Consider the following 16,666-nt stretch of genomic DNA (forward strand, 5'->3'; position numbering starts at 1 on the left):
GTTTTCAGTCTATTGATGCAAAGTGTACATATCCAGTGGTGAATCTGAAACGGGGCGGGATTTTCCGGCTGCGCTCGCCCCAAAACCGGAAAATCATGCCCGAGGTCAACGGACCATTCCGTGGCCCGCCCCTCACCTGCTACGATTCCCATGGTGGGAGGAACGGGAAAATTCGCCCCATTATGCATTCTGTTAATTAAAGTTCTCAGCCATGCATCCTCGGAGAATTGACTAATTCAGATCAACAAGAGTTACAGCCAGTCACATTAGTTCTCCTACTGTGACGGCATCAATGTCTTACAGCACGGCGGCACAGTGGTTAGCACTGCGGCCTCACAGCGCCAGGGACCCGGGTTCGATTTCTGGCTTGGGTCACTGTCAGTGCAGAGTTTGCACTTTCTCCCCGTGTCTGTTTTGGTTTCCTCCGGGTACTCCAGTTTCCTCCTACAGTCTGAAAGACGTGCTAGTTAGGTGCATTGGCCATGTTAAATTCTCCCTCAGTGTACCCGAACAGGTGCTGGAGTGTGGCGACTAGGGGATTTCCATAGTAACTTCATTGCAGTGTTAATGTAAGCCTACTTGAGACACTAATAAATAAAACTTTAGAGCATTACACTATTACCTGGCAAACGCCCAAATCTGAGCTTCACTGGCTTTCTTCTGTTCTGAAGATTCAAAATTACATTTCCCATTTTCTACCTGTCACCTCTCAAAAGTGCACTTCTTCCTTACCTTAATTTCTATTTTCTATGGCACTAAAATAGGTGGTACTGTAGACAGTGTGGAAGGTTATCAAAAATTGCAGCAGGATCTTGATCAGCTGGGGAAGCGGGTTGAGAAATGGCCAATGGAGTTCAAGGTGTGGAGATGCCGGCGTTGGACTGGGGTGAACACAGTAAGAGTTTTAACAACACCAGGTTAAAGTCCAACAGGTTTATTTGGTAGCAAATACCATTAGCTTTCGGAGCACTGCTCCTTCGTCAGATGGAGTGGAAATCTGCTCTCAAACAGGGCACAGAGACACAAAATCAAGTTACAAAACATTTAAAAGGAGTTCAATACAGATAAGTGTGAGGTGTTGCATTTTGGAAAGTCAAATCAAGGTAGCACTTTCACAGTGAATGGTAGGACCTTGGGGAGTATCCTGGGACCGAGGGACCTTGGAGTCCAGGTGCACGGTTCTCTAAAGGTGGAGTCACAGGTAGATAGGGCAGTGAAGAAGGCCTTTGGCATGCTGGCCTTCATCAGTCAGGGCATTGAGTATAGAAATTGGGAAATAATGTTGCAGTTCTACAGGATGTTGGTGAGGCCGCACCTGGAGTATTGTGTTCAGTTTTAGTTGCTATAGGAAATATGTTATTAAACTGGAGAGAGTGCGGAAGAGATTTACAAGGGTGTTGCTAGGACTCAAGGGACTGAGTTATAGGGAGAGATTGGACAGGCTAGGACTTTTTTCTTTGGAGCGTAGGAGACTGAGGGTGATCTTATAGAGGTGTATGAGATCATGAGAGGCATGGATAGGGTGAATGCACTCAGTCTTTTCCCGGGGTTGGGGAATCGAGAACTAGAGGGCATAGGTTTAAGTTAAGAGGGGAGAGAATTAATGGGAACCTGAGGAACAACTTTTGTACACAGAAATGGAATGTGGAATGAGCTGCTGCAGGAAGTGGTTGAAGCAGGGACATTGACAACATTTAAAAGGCATTTGGATAGGTACATGGATAGGAAAGGTTTAGAGGGTTTTGGGCCAATGGGCAGGCAAATGGGGTTAGCTTAGATGGGCATTTTGTTGGCATGGATCAGTTTGGGCTGAAGGGCCTGGTTCCGTGTCGTAGATTCTATGATTTATCGCTCAATAAACATGACAAAAACCAGATTCTCACGGCCATTGTAAGTTTGCTGTTTGGGGGAATTTACTACACAGACATTGGTAGCCGTGTTTCCTACATTACAACACTTCAATATGGCACAATTACCTGGAAAACATTTGGAAAGTCCAGTGATCATGAAAGGTGCTATATAAATGCAAGTTTGTTTTCTTTTTTGCTGATTTATAATTATAAGGGATGATTTTATTGTTCCCCCCTTCCCTGGCACCTAATACAAATCCACGCATCCATCCAGCCATAGAAACACTTCGAATTTCCACCTGGGACATTTAAGTAGCTTGCTGTTGCCCTCATCCAGGTCCACCCCCTGCCATTGGCTAGCCTAGTCTAGCCGAGTCTATTTTTATCCATTCATGGGACATGGGCATCGCTGGCTGGCCAGCATTTAGTACCCATCCCTAATTGCCCGAGGGCAGTTGAGAGTCAACCACATTGCTGTGGCTCTGGAGTCACATGTAGGCCAGACCAGGTAAGGACAGCAGATTTCCTTTCCTGAAGGACATTAGTGACCAGATGGGTTTTTCTGACAATCGACAATAATTTCATGGTCATCAGTAGATTTATAATTCCAGATTTTTAAAATTGAATTTAAATTCCACCATCTGCCGTGGCCGGTTTTGAATCTGTGCCCCCAGAATATTAGCTGAGTTTCTGGGCTAATAGTCCAGCGATAATGCCATTAAGCCATCATGTCCCCCCACTTGTCTAGCCTAGCACCTGGCAGTAGGGACAAGAAGTCTCACAACACCAGGTTAAAGTCCAACAGGTTTATTTGGTAGCAAATACCATAAGCTTTCGGATGGTCCATCTGACGAAGGAGCAGCGCTCCGAAAGCTTATGGTATTTGCTACCAAATAAACCTGTTGGACTTTAACCTGGTGTTGTGAGACTTCTTACTGTGTTCACCCCAGTCCAACGCCGGCATCTCCACATCAGTAGGGACAAGGACAGGAGGTGTCTCACAGGCCTGCAGATGCCTATATGGTCCTGATCATTGGGACCACCCTAGTTCCCAGACAGGAAGAGGGTTCTCCTGGCCACAGCTGCTTGCAAGCTGGATGAATTTCCTGCTATTACAACCCCCAGTGACATGGAGTCCTTCAAATTTCTCTGCCAGTCGTCATAAACTGCCTCCAGCTCACTGACGTCACCTCACTGGTGCCAGCCAGCCTCTCTGAAGAATACTGGGGGCAATGGGTGGGACAGAGAGGAGGTGGGGGGGGTGGAAGGTGGGGAGAGGGAGGGGGCATCTTACCAGGGTTTATGAGGTTATTTCTGGTGATGAGAGACAACCTCCAGGAGCAGAACCTCCCTGTTGGATAAACAGGGCAGCATGGTGGCACAGTGGATAGCACTGCTGCCTCATCACGCCAGGGACCCGGGTTCGATTCCCGGCTTGGGTCACCATCTGTGTGCAGAGTCTGCACGTTCTCCCCGTGTCTGCGTGGGTTTCCTCCGGGTGCTCCGGTTTCCTCCTACAGTCTGAAAGACGTGCTGGTTCGGTGCATTGACCCGAACAGGCGCCGGAGTGTGGCGATTAGGGGAATCTCACAGCTACTTTATTGCAATGTTGATGTAAGTTGACTTGTGACTAATAAATAAACTTTAAAATGGTAGGCTTGTGCTATTAAAAAGGGACTGGAGGGGAGGGAATTGGAGCTCAGGATGGTGAGAAATGATCCCAGGGCACTTTGTTAAGCTCGGTTTGCTGGAGAGAGGAAGACAAGTTACTGGGTTTTGGTTCTTAAGGGGAGAGGTGGATGGGTGGGATTAGGATTGAGGGCTCATGGACAGGAGGGGGTCTAAGCATTAGGGGATTGAAGGATGGGCTTAGAGAGAGAGAGGGGAGAGAGAGAGAGGGAAAGACTGGCAGATGGGAAATCAGGATGGAGACTGGGGTTTGGCGGGGTGGAGAGAGGAAGACTGGGGACTCAATGGCATGGGGAACTGGAGCTTGAGTGAGGAGGATTGGAGTTGGGGAGTAAGTAGGGACTGTCTGTAGCCCGGGATGGGAGCAAGATTGAGGCTAGGATGGGTGGAAGACTGAAGACTGGATCAGAGGATTAGACCATGACCTGAGGATACTGAAGTCGGGAGTAAGAGGATTCATGTGGGAGGGAAGAGAAGAAGATTGAAGAGTGTGAGGACGGAATGGAGGAAGAGGAACTGGGGCTTGGGTGGGAGGAGAGAGAGAGACAAAGCACTCAGGACTGGAGGAAATGGGGGTTCAGACCGGGAGAAAGGGGTCGGGGGGTTGTGGGTAAGCGTGGGCCCAGTATTTCTTCGAGAGCAGAAGGAAAATAGTGACCGACAGTGGTGCTGAGAGTGAGCCAGTAAAGGGGCGAGTGTAACCTGGGGACTTCACTCTGGGTAAATCATGAAAGATTGCTTGTTGTGGTGGATAAGAGGAAACAGAGAGACAAAGGATTTAACACTGACGCTTATAATACCATGGAATGCATCATATCAAGTATCTACTGAGGCCATGACTTGAACATCACTTAGAAAGGACAGGTATCCTGGCTGATACTCCCTCCTCCCCACCTCTGTATTGCAGGTTAGTGGGAATGATCAGGAGCAGGAAGCCTGGTTGATGTAGGCAGAACCAATCTTTGACGTATTCTACGCAGCGAGAGTTATTGACTTACCCCTATGCTTGCACAGCATCTTGATGTAGTAGAAGAGATTAGTGCACAGGTTGAATGGAGAAGGAGTCCCAGATTTCCTGATCATGTCACGGATTAGCATGGCTCTCCCAAACTTCCACTCGGTGTCTGACTGCGCCTGGATCCGCTGGTAAGTGTCGCTCATCATGGCGATCAGCAAGTTAATCAGAACGATCAGGATCATGACGAGGTACATTCCAAACACAAACTTGACAATGAATTGGGTAAAAACAGGTGTCCGATACAATGGAGGCAAAGTGTCAGGGTCCACCATACCGAACAGAGCAAAGAAAAGGAGGACAGTGATATCCACAGGGTCTTGAATATCGTAATAACCCTCTCCCGAATCCGAACTGTTGCCAACAGATGGGTTGGCCAGCAGTGCTGGGTATACGGGCTGGTAAACAGCTGAAAGTTGCATGGTAAAGGCTACGTGAAACAGGGCCAGGATGACCGCAAACCTGGCGAGGTCCTTCATCAGGTCTCGGATGATGACAGCCCAGGGGCCAAAGAGGTGGTGGAAAGTGAGGAACTCCAAAAACTGCACAAAGCACAGTGTCATGGCCACCGCGAGGAAAATGTTCCGAGCGAAGAAGCAGTGCAGCCGGTCATAGTCCCGGAAAGCAAAGGCGAGCAGGTGACAGAAGACGGCGAGGGCCGAGAATCCCAGGATGAAAACCCGGATCCATGCCAGCCCCGTCCTCTCCCCGGGGTGGGTCAGTTCCGAGACCAGCATCCCCGAGAGCCAAGCTAGCAGCAGCCACTCATTCCAGCCGGGCACCATCCTCCCTTCATATATCGGGCTAAGTGGCGGATAGACTATAGTTAAGATAAATAACATCAGGAGAAAGATGTGAGATACCAAATGGCTCATGAACTTCATGATCGGAATCCTGTTGAACCGGTGCTTCAGCGGGAGGGAGAATGTCAGCCAGATAGGAGGGCAGATCAGGAAGGTAAAGAACAAAAGGACTATTTTCCAGTGGGCCCACTTCAAGTTGCCGTACCAGACATCGGTCAGGTACTTCTGAACTGCTGGGTGAGCTACCACGTCCTTCTGCTCACATTCAATTAAAGAGTCCAGCATCGTTGTGCCACGATGATCCACGGCACGGAGCAGGTATCCGGCGCTCCGGCAACCCGACGCCACGGTGAGGAGCTCGGCTGCTATGTTTTCGCAGTACTTGGCCGCTTCCAGCAACTCCATCGACCTTTCCTTTTCCTTCAGAGCTGTGATGCCAAAAGCACGGGAGAGCTTGATGGCAGTGTCCATGGGAGCAGCTGAGTGCAGTACAAACTCTTCAATGACCTTGTTCCGATTGAGCTTTCCACAGACCATGAGATCGAAGATAAACTGTAAACAAAAATATACAGAGATTGTGTTAGTTATTCTGATGCGCTACACTTAACTCCAGAGCACTGTGGGAATTGGACTGCGTCAATAATAACACTTTGCAATTATATAATGCCTTAGTCGTTAAAATGTCTTTCACACAACAGGATAACGGGGGCGGCACAGTGCCACAGTGGTTAGCACTGCTGTCTCATAGTGCCAGGGACCTGGATTTGATTCCCAGCTTGGATGACTGTCTGTGTAGAGTCTGCACATTCTCCCCGTATCTGCGTGGGTTTCCTCCAGATGCTCCGGTTTCCTCCCACAGTCTGAAAGACGTGCTGGTTAGGTGCATTGTCCATGCTAAATTCTCCCTCAGTGAACCCGAACAGGCGTCGGAGTATGGCGACTAGGGGATTTTCACAGTAACTTCACATGCAGTGTTAATGTAAGACTACTTGTGACACTAACAAAAAAAACTAACCTAATTCTGATTTGACAGACAGTATTAAATTAATAGCTGCAGATAGAAAGTATATTCCTCACAATTTTACATGGAATGACATGTTATTTAAAGCACAGACCACTTTCTTCATCTAATGTCCCTCTCTGCCTTTCTCCCTCATCTTCATCTGAACAGAATCACCGCCGCCATCTTTTCCTAGCCCTGCCTCCATTTCAGTCCCGATTGGAACCATGGAAAGCCGACCCTCATAGAGCAGGGAAAGCTACTGCCTGCTCAAGACCCCAACCCTCTCCTGCCTCCTGCACAATCTGCTCTTCAATAACAACTGGAAGTGTATCAGTTAGAATTTAGTTATTTAAATATTAATCCCCTCTATTTTTTCCCCGGGCATCCTAGACTCAAATCAATAGCCATCAAGGCAGGTACATAAACACATCTATTCCCGCCCTCTCCAACAAGGCAGATTAGAAATAACTTGCAGGAAAAGCTGGGCAAGAGGTTGGGGACCACTCTCGGCGCTACAAGGTGCTTGGATTTTGTTTGCAAAGCAATGTTGAAATCATGGAGGGACTGCACCATTATCTCACTCGTGCTGTACTTCGATGCTTGACAGGCTACTAAAGAACATGTCGTTCGGAAACATTTTTTTTGGCTAGCTTGTAGAAATCCCACAAACCTACAGAGAGTCAAACCATAACAAAATACCAACCACCTGAAGCCAGTCAGCAGAAGCTTCTATTGACAGCCAACAGGCAGCTATTAGATGTTTTCCCATCTACCACATATATCAATTGTTTCTTCTGTGAATTACATCAATATGAATTTCCTATTCACTCATATCGCCTGGATGTTTGAACTCTTTGGTAAACAATTTATCTCGATCAATATTACTAACGCCTCTTTAATTCTTAAAACCTTTATTGGGTCACATTGTACTCCTCTCTTTTGAAGAACACAAATTAAGCACCTTAGCTGTTACTCATCAGTATAGTATATTTATTCGTGTCACAATTAGGCTTACATGAAGTTACTGTGAAAATCCCTGAGTCGCCACACTCCAGCACCTGTTTGGGTACACTGAGGGAGAATTTAGCATGTCAATGCACCTGACCTGCGGGAGGAAACCAAAGCACCCGGAGGAAACCCATGTAGACGCAGGGAGAATGTGCAGACTCCGCACAGTCACCCAAGCCGGGAATAGAACACCAGTCCCTAGCGCTGTGGTGCAGCAGTGCTAACCACTGTGCCGCCCTTCATTCTAGTTGATCAACACAAATATTCATCAGGGCGGCACGATGACACAGTGGTTAGCACTGCTGTCTCACAGCGCTAGGGTTCGATTCCTGGCTTGGGTGACTGCCTCTGCAGAGTTTGCACGTTCTCCCCGTGTCTGCGTGGGTTTCCTCCGGGTGCTCCGGTTTCCTTCCACATTTCAAAGATGTGCGGGTTAGGTGGATTGACCATGTGAAATTGCCCCTTAGTATCAGGGGGACTGGCTGGGGTAAATGCATGGGGTTATGGGGATAGGGCCTGGGTGGGATTGTGGTCGGTGCAGACTCGATGGGCCAATGGCCTCCTTCTGCACTGTGGGATTCTATGATTCTAAGATAGAACTAGAGGTGGCAAGAAGGGAAGAAAGTGCAGTGAATTGTTGCAACCTACAATGCACTGCCTCTATAATGGTGGCAGCAGGTTCAATAGAACCTGAGCAGGAGAACTGGATAAATACCTGGAGGGGTGAACTTTGCGGCTTATGGGGGGAAAGCAGGGAAGTGGGATTAATTGGATAGTTTTTTCAATAGAGGCATGGTGAGTCGTATAGTCTCCTCCTGTGTTATTTGATGATTCCATGAGGTGTTCATTGTGCTAAATGTGTTATAAATGGTAGCATTCTGCTCACGTTGACAGAGGTGCTGCCCACAGTCTTGCTCTTCAGCCGCCTACCTTGCGATCCTCGGTTAGTTTAAGGGTGATGTTGTTCTTTCGGATTAGGAAGCTGACCACCTCTTGGTGGTGGTCGGCTGCTGCATACTGAATGGGAGTCTTCCCTTCCTTACATTCCAACTTGGGAGAAGCTCCGCTTTCCACCAGGAACTGCACTGTATCCAGGTAACCAGACTTTGCCGCAAAGTGCAGTGGAGTCCAACCGTTCTGAACAGAGGAGAGAAAATAGTCAACTGAATTCAACACTCTGTGATCACTTTCTCTTTCCAGCTCGAAGTTGCCTCCCCCTCTCCCCTCCACTTTGTACGATGGACTTTTGTCTGACTGTTAGGGAAGAGGTTTTTCACCACACCTATACAATGCACCCTCAACATTTCGAGGTGCAAGACTGTGTGGGCGGCACGGTGGTACAGTGGTTAGCACTGCTGCCTCATGGCGCCAGGGACCTTGGTTCAATTCCAGCCTCAGGCGACCGTGTGTGCGGAGTCTGCACGTTCTCTCTGTTGCGTGGGTTTCCTCCGGGTGCTCTGGTTTCCTGCCACAGTCCAAAGAAGTGTGGGTTGGGTTGATTGGCCATGCTAAATTGCCCCTTAGTGTCAGGGGGATTAACAGGGTCAATACGTGGCGTTGCCGGGATAGGGCCTTGGTGGGATGTCAGTGCAGGCTCGATGGGCCGAATGGCCTCCTTCTGCACTGTCGGGATTCTATGATTCTAGGACTGGCTGGCATGAATCACCCTCTGATTTTTAACTTCCCTTCCAGATGAGTGTGCCAGTGCATTCCTTCTTTATCTTGGCCAATGTTCTGACTTTAATTGGCAGAGAATTGCAATTGGGAACCATTGTCCTGTAAAAACGGACTGGAACATTACACATACTTGTGTGATTTACTTTACTTGGTTGTTTGATTTGCACCAAAATGGGAAACACTACACAAGGTGCTTGTGACACTTAGCTTCAAATCGTAACTCTTCAATTAAATTCTCTTATCACTGAATCACGAAGAGGCAAAGAAAATGAAGGGAACGGACAAGACAGGCCATCTTCTCATCCCCCTGAACAAGACAGTGTACAATTGGATGGGAACATAATGGACCGGGGTTTGCATTTGCCAGGGAATAGATCTCAGGGAGCACACTGGAAGAGGATAATGTTAAAGTTAATGTTTTAGGTTTATTTATTAGTCACAAGTTTATTTATTAGTCTGGGGTGGCTCAGTGTTGCAGTGGTTAGCACTGCTGCCTCACAGCGCCAGGTACCCAGGTTCAATTCCGGCCCCAGGTCACTGTCTGTGTGGAGTTTGCATATTCTCCCCGTGTCTGTGTGGGTTTCCTCCGGGAGCTCCGGTTTCCTCCCACAGTCCAAAGATGTGCGGGTTAGGTTGGTTGGCCATGCTAAGTTTCCCCTTAGTATCAGGGGGGATTAGCAGGGTAAATGTGCAGGGTTACGGGAATAGGGCCTGGGTGGGATACTGGTCAGTACAGACTTGATGGGCCGAATGGCTTCCTTCTGTACTGTAGTGATTCTAAGTAGGCTTACATTAACACTGCAATGAAGTTAATGTGAAAATCCTCTGGTCGCCACACTCTGGTACCTGTTCAGATGTACTGATGGAGAATTTAGCATGGCCACTGCACCTACTTTACCACCATGAAAATTAGGTGACAGAGAATCATAGAATCCCGACAGTGCAGAAGGAGGCCATTCGACCCATCACCAAAAACAATCACACACAAGCCCTGTCCTTATAACACCGTGACCGAAGGGGCAATTTATCATGGTCAATCAACCTAACCTGCACATCTTTGTAATGGGAGGAAACTGGAGCACCCGGAGGAAACCCATGCAGACACGGGGAGAATGTGCAAACTCCACACAGGCAGTCCCCGAGGCTGGAATTGAACTCGGGTCCCTGGCGCTGTGACACATCAGTGCTAACCACTGTGCCACCGTGCCGCTCAAATCAGTTGCCCATTTTACTTCAGATGGATTCTGAAGTTAGCAGAAAATAAAACTCCAGGAGGGGTATCCCCGATGGAAAAGTAAGTGCTGCTGCCAGCGGGAAAACTAGAAAGATTCCCGCTAGCATTGGCAGAGTTTGCCAGGAGGTATTCAACCACCTTTGGTAGGGGAAAGAAATCCCCAATGGGGACCAAGTTGGCTAGCCCAGCTTCACAGAGATCGGGACACCATCTTTAACGGGCGCCCCAATCTCACAGTTGAGTGACAGCCCCCCCCTTCACCTCCCTACCCCCCACACCTCACAGGTATGATGGTGACCCGACTCCCTCCCCCTCTCCCCCCTTTCAGAGACCTCATTCTCCCACCTCCCCGCACCACACGAGTGACTCTGATGTGGGGTCACCAAAGGCCCCACCACCCTCATGTCCTCCTTCAGGTCCCACCCCTTGGCAGTACCACCCGACAATCAGGTGTTAGTGTCAGGGTGTCAGTGCTAGGAAGGCAGGGGGGCATTGCCAGGGTGGCAGGGAGAATGGTGCCAGTCTCTTCTATGGCTGAAAGCTACCTCCAGGCATGGTATTTCAGCATGAGTGGTTGAAGAAGACCCAGTATGAAAAAAAAATCAGCCGAGGTCTTCAGAACAAAGAATAAGCCTATTTAAAAATAATGCGGTGAGAAAAAAGGAAGCACTTCAGATTTAATCAACCGTGAAGGGAAACTAAAACAAAACTGCTGTGAAATAGCCCGGACCTGTCAATCAGGAGGCTAGATAAAGGTACTGGAGTGTGAAATTGAATGTAAACAAAGCATTTCAAAGCATTTCGGTCTCTTAGCATAGCCAGAGACTTGAAAGGAAACTGCAGAGTTAAGAAGATGGGACCAGATTGAACAGATGTGGTGGAAAGGGTGGAAGTATAATGAGAGGCCGCAGCATTCAGTCTGAAATCCGTTAATTACATTCTAATGATATTAAAATGGTATTCATCAGGTTCCCACCCAGCTCTGGGTGGAAACCTGTTCGGGGCTGGCGCAGAGGGCAGGGAGATCCGCAGTGGGATGCCCAACGAGACTCCTGTTTTGGCCGATTCACCGGCGATCCCGGCTGCGGCTCGTGGAGAATTATCCCCTCAGGCACAGACAAAAGCAGAGAATATCGAATAATAATACCCAAAGCTTGAAGGGTAGCGTTTTTGCCCCTTATCACCCACCTTGTCTGTGACGTTGATCTCAGCCCCTTGGCCAAGCAGAGCTCGCGCCATCTCAATGTGGCCATTGGCTGTTGCCAGGTGCAGGCAGGTGCGCCCTCTTTTGTCTTTGAGGTGCAGCTGGGAGGTGGATTTACTCAGGAGGAGCCCAACCACTGCAGTATGTCCATTCTGCGCTGCGAGGTGGAGGGGGGTGGAACCCTGGAACAAGATTCAACTGGTCACCGCCTTGTTTAAGTGGTCCTCTGCTCGGGCGCTGCTCCTACACCACGTCCACACAAGAGAAACACAATGCTACAAAAAAATATGAGGTGGCCTACAGTCTGCTGAAAGTATATTTGTTGTAATGGCCTCTTTGTTCAAGAACACACTTCAGTAAAACACATTATCGTGCCACTTACAGTGGGCAGGGCACTGTGATGAAATCACTGCCTGGTTCTTTGGGGTTTTCTCTCAATCTAAAGCAGTAAAGCTTTGCCAAACCTTTTTCAATGAAGACTTTGCCCTATTTTAACCAACGCAGAAAACTAGCTGAGTTCTGCCTATGCTGTTACCAGTCATTGCGCATTCTTACTGTAAGGGAGAGCAGGATATGAGGGGATGTTGCTTTCTTAACGGACGCACGTTACACTATAGGCCCTGCCCGTGGCAGCTACTTAGTGCCACTTTGTGCTGTATACACATTCTGCACAGGACTCATCCGCGGAGCACTGGGTCCATCCATTGGGCTCAATGCAACAGGCATGCTGAATTGTGAATTGTAATTTCCCATGCATGGGGCTTTACATGAGAACAACAAAGATCAGGAATACCGGACATGTAGGTCAACCCATCCCACACAATTTTCCATTGATTAATGAAATTCTTACTAAGTGCTTGCACTGTATTGTAAATCTGCCGTTTAATAGGGAAAGAGGAACACTGATTCATAGCAAATGAAGAGCGGTGGTGTCTATGGGCTGTACCTCGCCTGTGTGTTTTGAGACAACACTGACCTTTAAAATGTTTGGCACCCTTTCAAGTGTTAATCGCCACTGTAAATCATATTAAGAAAAAGTAGCAGACTGGTTCATTCCTATTTGGATTATGAGAATTGTTTATAGGAGTGCAGTGATGTGTATTTGTGCTGTCTCTGTGTTCATGTGAATCTCAATGTGCCTGTAAATGAATATGTGGCCAAAACATGGAAGGGCCCCATGATGTTCAGCTGACCGAATGGGAGTCGAGCTACAGGAAGGCAGCGAGGCTGCGCAGAGACAGAAAGGCACCAAAGGTTGCTTAGAATTTCTGAGAAAAGGATTCATTCTTTTCACCTTGTTATCGTGGCCACGAAGGACCCAGGGGATCGTCAATAGATCTCCACATGGGTTACATGAGATCTCCACATGAGAAACAACAGCGGGAGTTTAAAATTCATGCTCACAGTTTGGGCAGGGGTACTATAGGTCCGGAGCTCAGTACTTGCTGGAAGCCATGAATGTGGCCTTTTCTTTATGTTAAATAAAGCAGTGCGATACTGGAAGACAGGCCAGGTGAGATTATTACACACCTCTAACCATAGTGGCCATGGCTGGCACTACAGCTAGTCTTGACAACGAGGACCCTGGACTCAGAGGTAAGGCCGGCAGGTCCTGGCGAGGGGGTTGAGGAATGTGTGGGCAGCTGGAGGGTCAAAGGGGGAAATATGACCTTGCTAGGGGAGGTGGGGGAGGCGGGGGGGTGGGGGTGGGTGCTTCTGATGGTCCCAAGGGGGCAGCCGCAAAGGATCCCCCCCGACTTGTCCTATTCCAGCAACGACAGTTAAAGGGATGGGGTTCCGAAGAGGCCATGAATTGACCCCTTAAGGGCTTCGAAAGGACCAAAGGTGAGTGTGCTGGCTGTCACCTACCCCACCTCCAATAGGGTTTCAGACAGCTCGGACTGAGGGAGGCAGGCAATGGGATGGCGAGCTGCAGGATTTTATGAAACTCGCCCCCCCCCCACCCACCTCCCACTCCACCGCCCCCCCCCCCACCACCCCCCACTGTCCCCACAGCTTTCAGTATGTTTTGTTATGAATCATGCCTACATCTTTCACCTCCATACACAGGTTATCTTTTTAATTCGGGGGAAACTGTCTTGCTCAGAGGATCCAAAATTCCAAGATTCTAGGCAATCTAAGAATTAAGACATATTGGGCAGAATTTTCCCGTCACGCCCACCACAGGAATCATAGCGGGCGGGACACGGACCATGTTGACCTCAGGCGGAATTTTCCGACATTGGGTGAGTGCAGCCGGAAAATCCAGCCCGTCGGGTGAATGTTCTCCTGCTGGGGGGAAGAAAGAATTGAAAAAGAAGGCTTGCATTTATATAGTGCCTTTCACAACCTCAGCCTGTCCCAAAGCCCTTCAGAGTCAATGATACACTCTTAAAGGATAGTCACCCTTGCAATTTAGAAAACAACATGGTTTTCCTAGAAAAAGCTATTGATAGTTAGAAAATGTCATACTTGTGCGATGCTGAGGTATCTATAGGAAGAATGTCGCTCCTATGGGTTTAGCATGAATTAACGTTTAATCTTCCATGTGAGTGTTCGATGACAGGGTGGCACGGTGGCACAGTGGTTAGCACTGTTGCCTCACAGGGCCAGGGACCCGGGTTCAATTCAGGCCTCGGGTGACTGTGCGGAGTTTGCACATTCTCACCATGTCGGCATGGGTTTCCTCCAGGTGCTCTGGTTTTCCTCCCACACTCCAAAGATGTGCGGTTAGGTTGATTAGCCATGCTAAATTGTCCTTTAGTGTCAGGGGGATTAGCAGGGTAAATACATGGGGATACGGCGACAGGGCCTTGGTGGGTTTGTTGCTGGTGCAGGCTTGATGGGCCGAATGGCCTCTCTCTGCGCTGTAGGGATTCTATGACAGGCAAAAAGCATCGTAACAAATGAACAGGGAAGCTAGATGGGAGAGAAAGGAATGTGATGATCCACCGATAGGGTGAGATGGAGTGAGGGCTGGCTCATGTGGAGTACTGACCTGTTGGGTTAAAAGTGGGCTGTCGGTGTGCTATAAATTGGATGCAAATTCCTATGTTATTCTCACTGACAGTGACGGAGACTCAGTACCACCCTTTCACCGTACACTCTTCATCGACGATCCTCCATTTTTGGAAACTTTCAACCTGACGGCCCGAGAATTCCCAGTCGTTTTTGCTGCTTCATCAATTTAAGTGAAGTCACATCGAAGAGCTTAAATACATTTCAAATATTCTGAGTGGGGGTAATGAATGAATCGTCGTATCAAGCGTTTGCTTTACTTGCCATGTTCCCACAATCATTGGCTGACGTCAGTTGTTTTGAGCTTTTGTTAAGTGGCTGTTGCATCCAGTACAGAACAAGCTCCCAGCCATTCAGAAGAATGGAGGGTTGATTCCCAGATAGAGAACTCCTTATCTACTTTGACCAGCCAAGTACAAACCTTCAGGCCACGCCAATCACTGGTGACAGTCTTGCTTAATCAACTGGAATGAATAAATAAGTTGATGTCAAAAGATCGTGGTAGTTGCTGATGATAGCCACTGCAATGGCTGGTGGGGCTTAGTGGAGATGTGTCTGGAATTTGAAGCTTGACCTATAGGACGGCAGGGTGGCACAGTGGTTAGCACTGCTGCCTCACAGTGCCAGGGACTTGGGTTCGATTCCCGGTTTGGGTCACTGACTGTGTGGAGTTTGCACGTTCTCCCCTTGTGTGTGTGGGTTTCCTCCGGGTGCTCTGGCTTCCTCCCACAGTCTGAAAGACGTGCTGGTTAGGTGCATTGGCCATGCTAAATTCTCCGTCAGCGTACCCGAACAGGCGCCGGAGTGTGGCGGCTAGGAGATTTTCACAGTAACTTCATTGCAGTGTTAATGTAAGCCTGCTTGTGACACTAATAAAGAAACTTTAAGCTGCGGCAGCTGAGGCCTCTGGAGCTCAGGGCAGAGGGAAGTTGGCTGAGGATGGCAGAACCCCAGCACTGGGTAGGGCAGCTATGGGGAGGCAATGGCCTAGTGATATTATCGCTCGGCTATTAATCCAGTAACTCAGCTAATGTTCTGGGGAACCGGGTTCAGATCCTGCCACAGCAGATGACGGAATTTGAATTCAATATTAAAAAACATCTGGGATTAAGAATCTACCGATGACCATGAAACCATTGGTGATTGGAAAAACCCATCTGGTCCTGTAGGGAAGGACATCTGCCGTCTTTACCTGGTCTGGCCTACATGTGACTCCAAAGCCACAGCAATGTGGTTGACTCTCAACTGCCCTCAGGCAACTAGTGATGGGCAATAAATGCTGGCCAGCCAGCGACGCCCATGTCCCACGAATGAATAAAATCCTGTCCCACGGGCTTTCGCCACCGTGCCAGGAATTGGTTGAAGGGGTTGTGAGGGTCCAGAAGTGCTGCCGTCTTTTCACATTGCATGGCTGTCTCTGGCACTAAGAGAGAAAGGCTGTGGGAGATCGATGATCTTATCCAAGCACCATCTTGTTTGGCTTAGCCAGTCTAACCAAGACAGAGGAGATGGTAGAGCTCAGAGCTTGTATGAGCATCACAGAGAGCTGCCATTAGTGATGTTGGCAGTGTGTAGCTGCAGCTTCCATTGAGGTGACCACACTCTCCAAGGACAGTGTTGATGCTGTGCACTGACATCCGACACGAGTTGGTGGTGGATACCTCTGCATGTTCTAGATGCACCCTGGGAGGTAGTCCAGTCCTCTGGTCATCTGCTGGTGCTCAGAAATCAACTTCTTTTTAAATTCTGGGCCCCTAAGGTCTGTACCCAATGTCCTCATTAGCAGAGTGAGGACACAAAACAGTCTTCTGGTCAGCTGTTTTCCTGCATCATTCTTTCCACCTGCTGATTTCAAGCAATGGGGTGACACGATGGCACAGTGGTTAGCACTGCTGTCTCACAGTGCCAGGGACCCAGGTTCAATTCCTGCCTCAGTCACTGTCTGTGTGGAGTTTGCACGTTCTCCCCATGTCTGCATGGGTTTCCTCCGGGTGCTCCAGTTTCCTCCCATAGTCCAAAGATGCGCGGGTTAGATTGATTGGCCATGCTAAATTGACCTGAGTGTCAGGGGGATTAGCAGAGTAAATGTGTGGGATGCGGGGATAGGGCCTGGATGGGATTGTGGTCGGTGCAGACTCGATGGGCTGAATGGCCTCCTTCTGCAC

At 48.7% G+C, this 16,666-nt stretch overlaps 1 protein-coding gene across 1 annotated transcript in view; it reads right to left on the reverse strand.

Moving 5' to 3' along the window:
- The window catches only part of trpn1 (transient receptor potential cation channel, subfamily N, member 1), a 252,128-nt gene that overhangs the window by 20,565 nt on the left and 214,897 nt on the right, over positions 1–16,666 (reverse strand). The window contains exons 24-26 of the mRNA XM_078216993.1: positions 11,468–11,665; positions 8,299–8,505; positions 4,538–5,909 (exon numbers count right to left, since the gene is read on the reverse strand). Of these exons, the coding sequence (XP_078073119.1) occupies positions 4,538–5,909; positions 8,299–8,505; positions 11,468–11,665 (1,777 nt within the window). The remainder of the gene's footprint in view (positions 1–4,537; positions 5,910–8,298; positions 8,506–11,467; positions 11,666–16,666) is intronic.

The sequence above is a fragment of the Mustelus asterias genome, chromosome 7, assembly GCF_964213995.1.
Source record: "Mustelus asterias chromosome 7, sMusAst1.hap1.1, whole genome shotgun sequence".
NCBI lineage: Eukaryota > Metazoa > Chordata > Chondrichthyes > Carcharhiniformes > Triakidae > Mustelus > Mustelus asterias.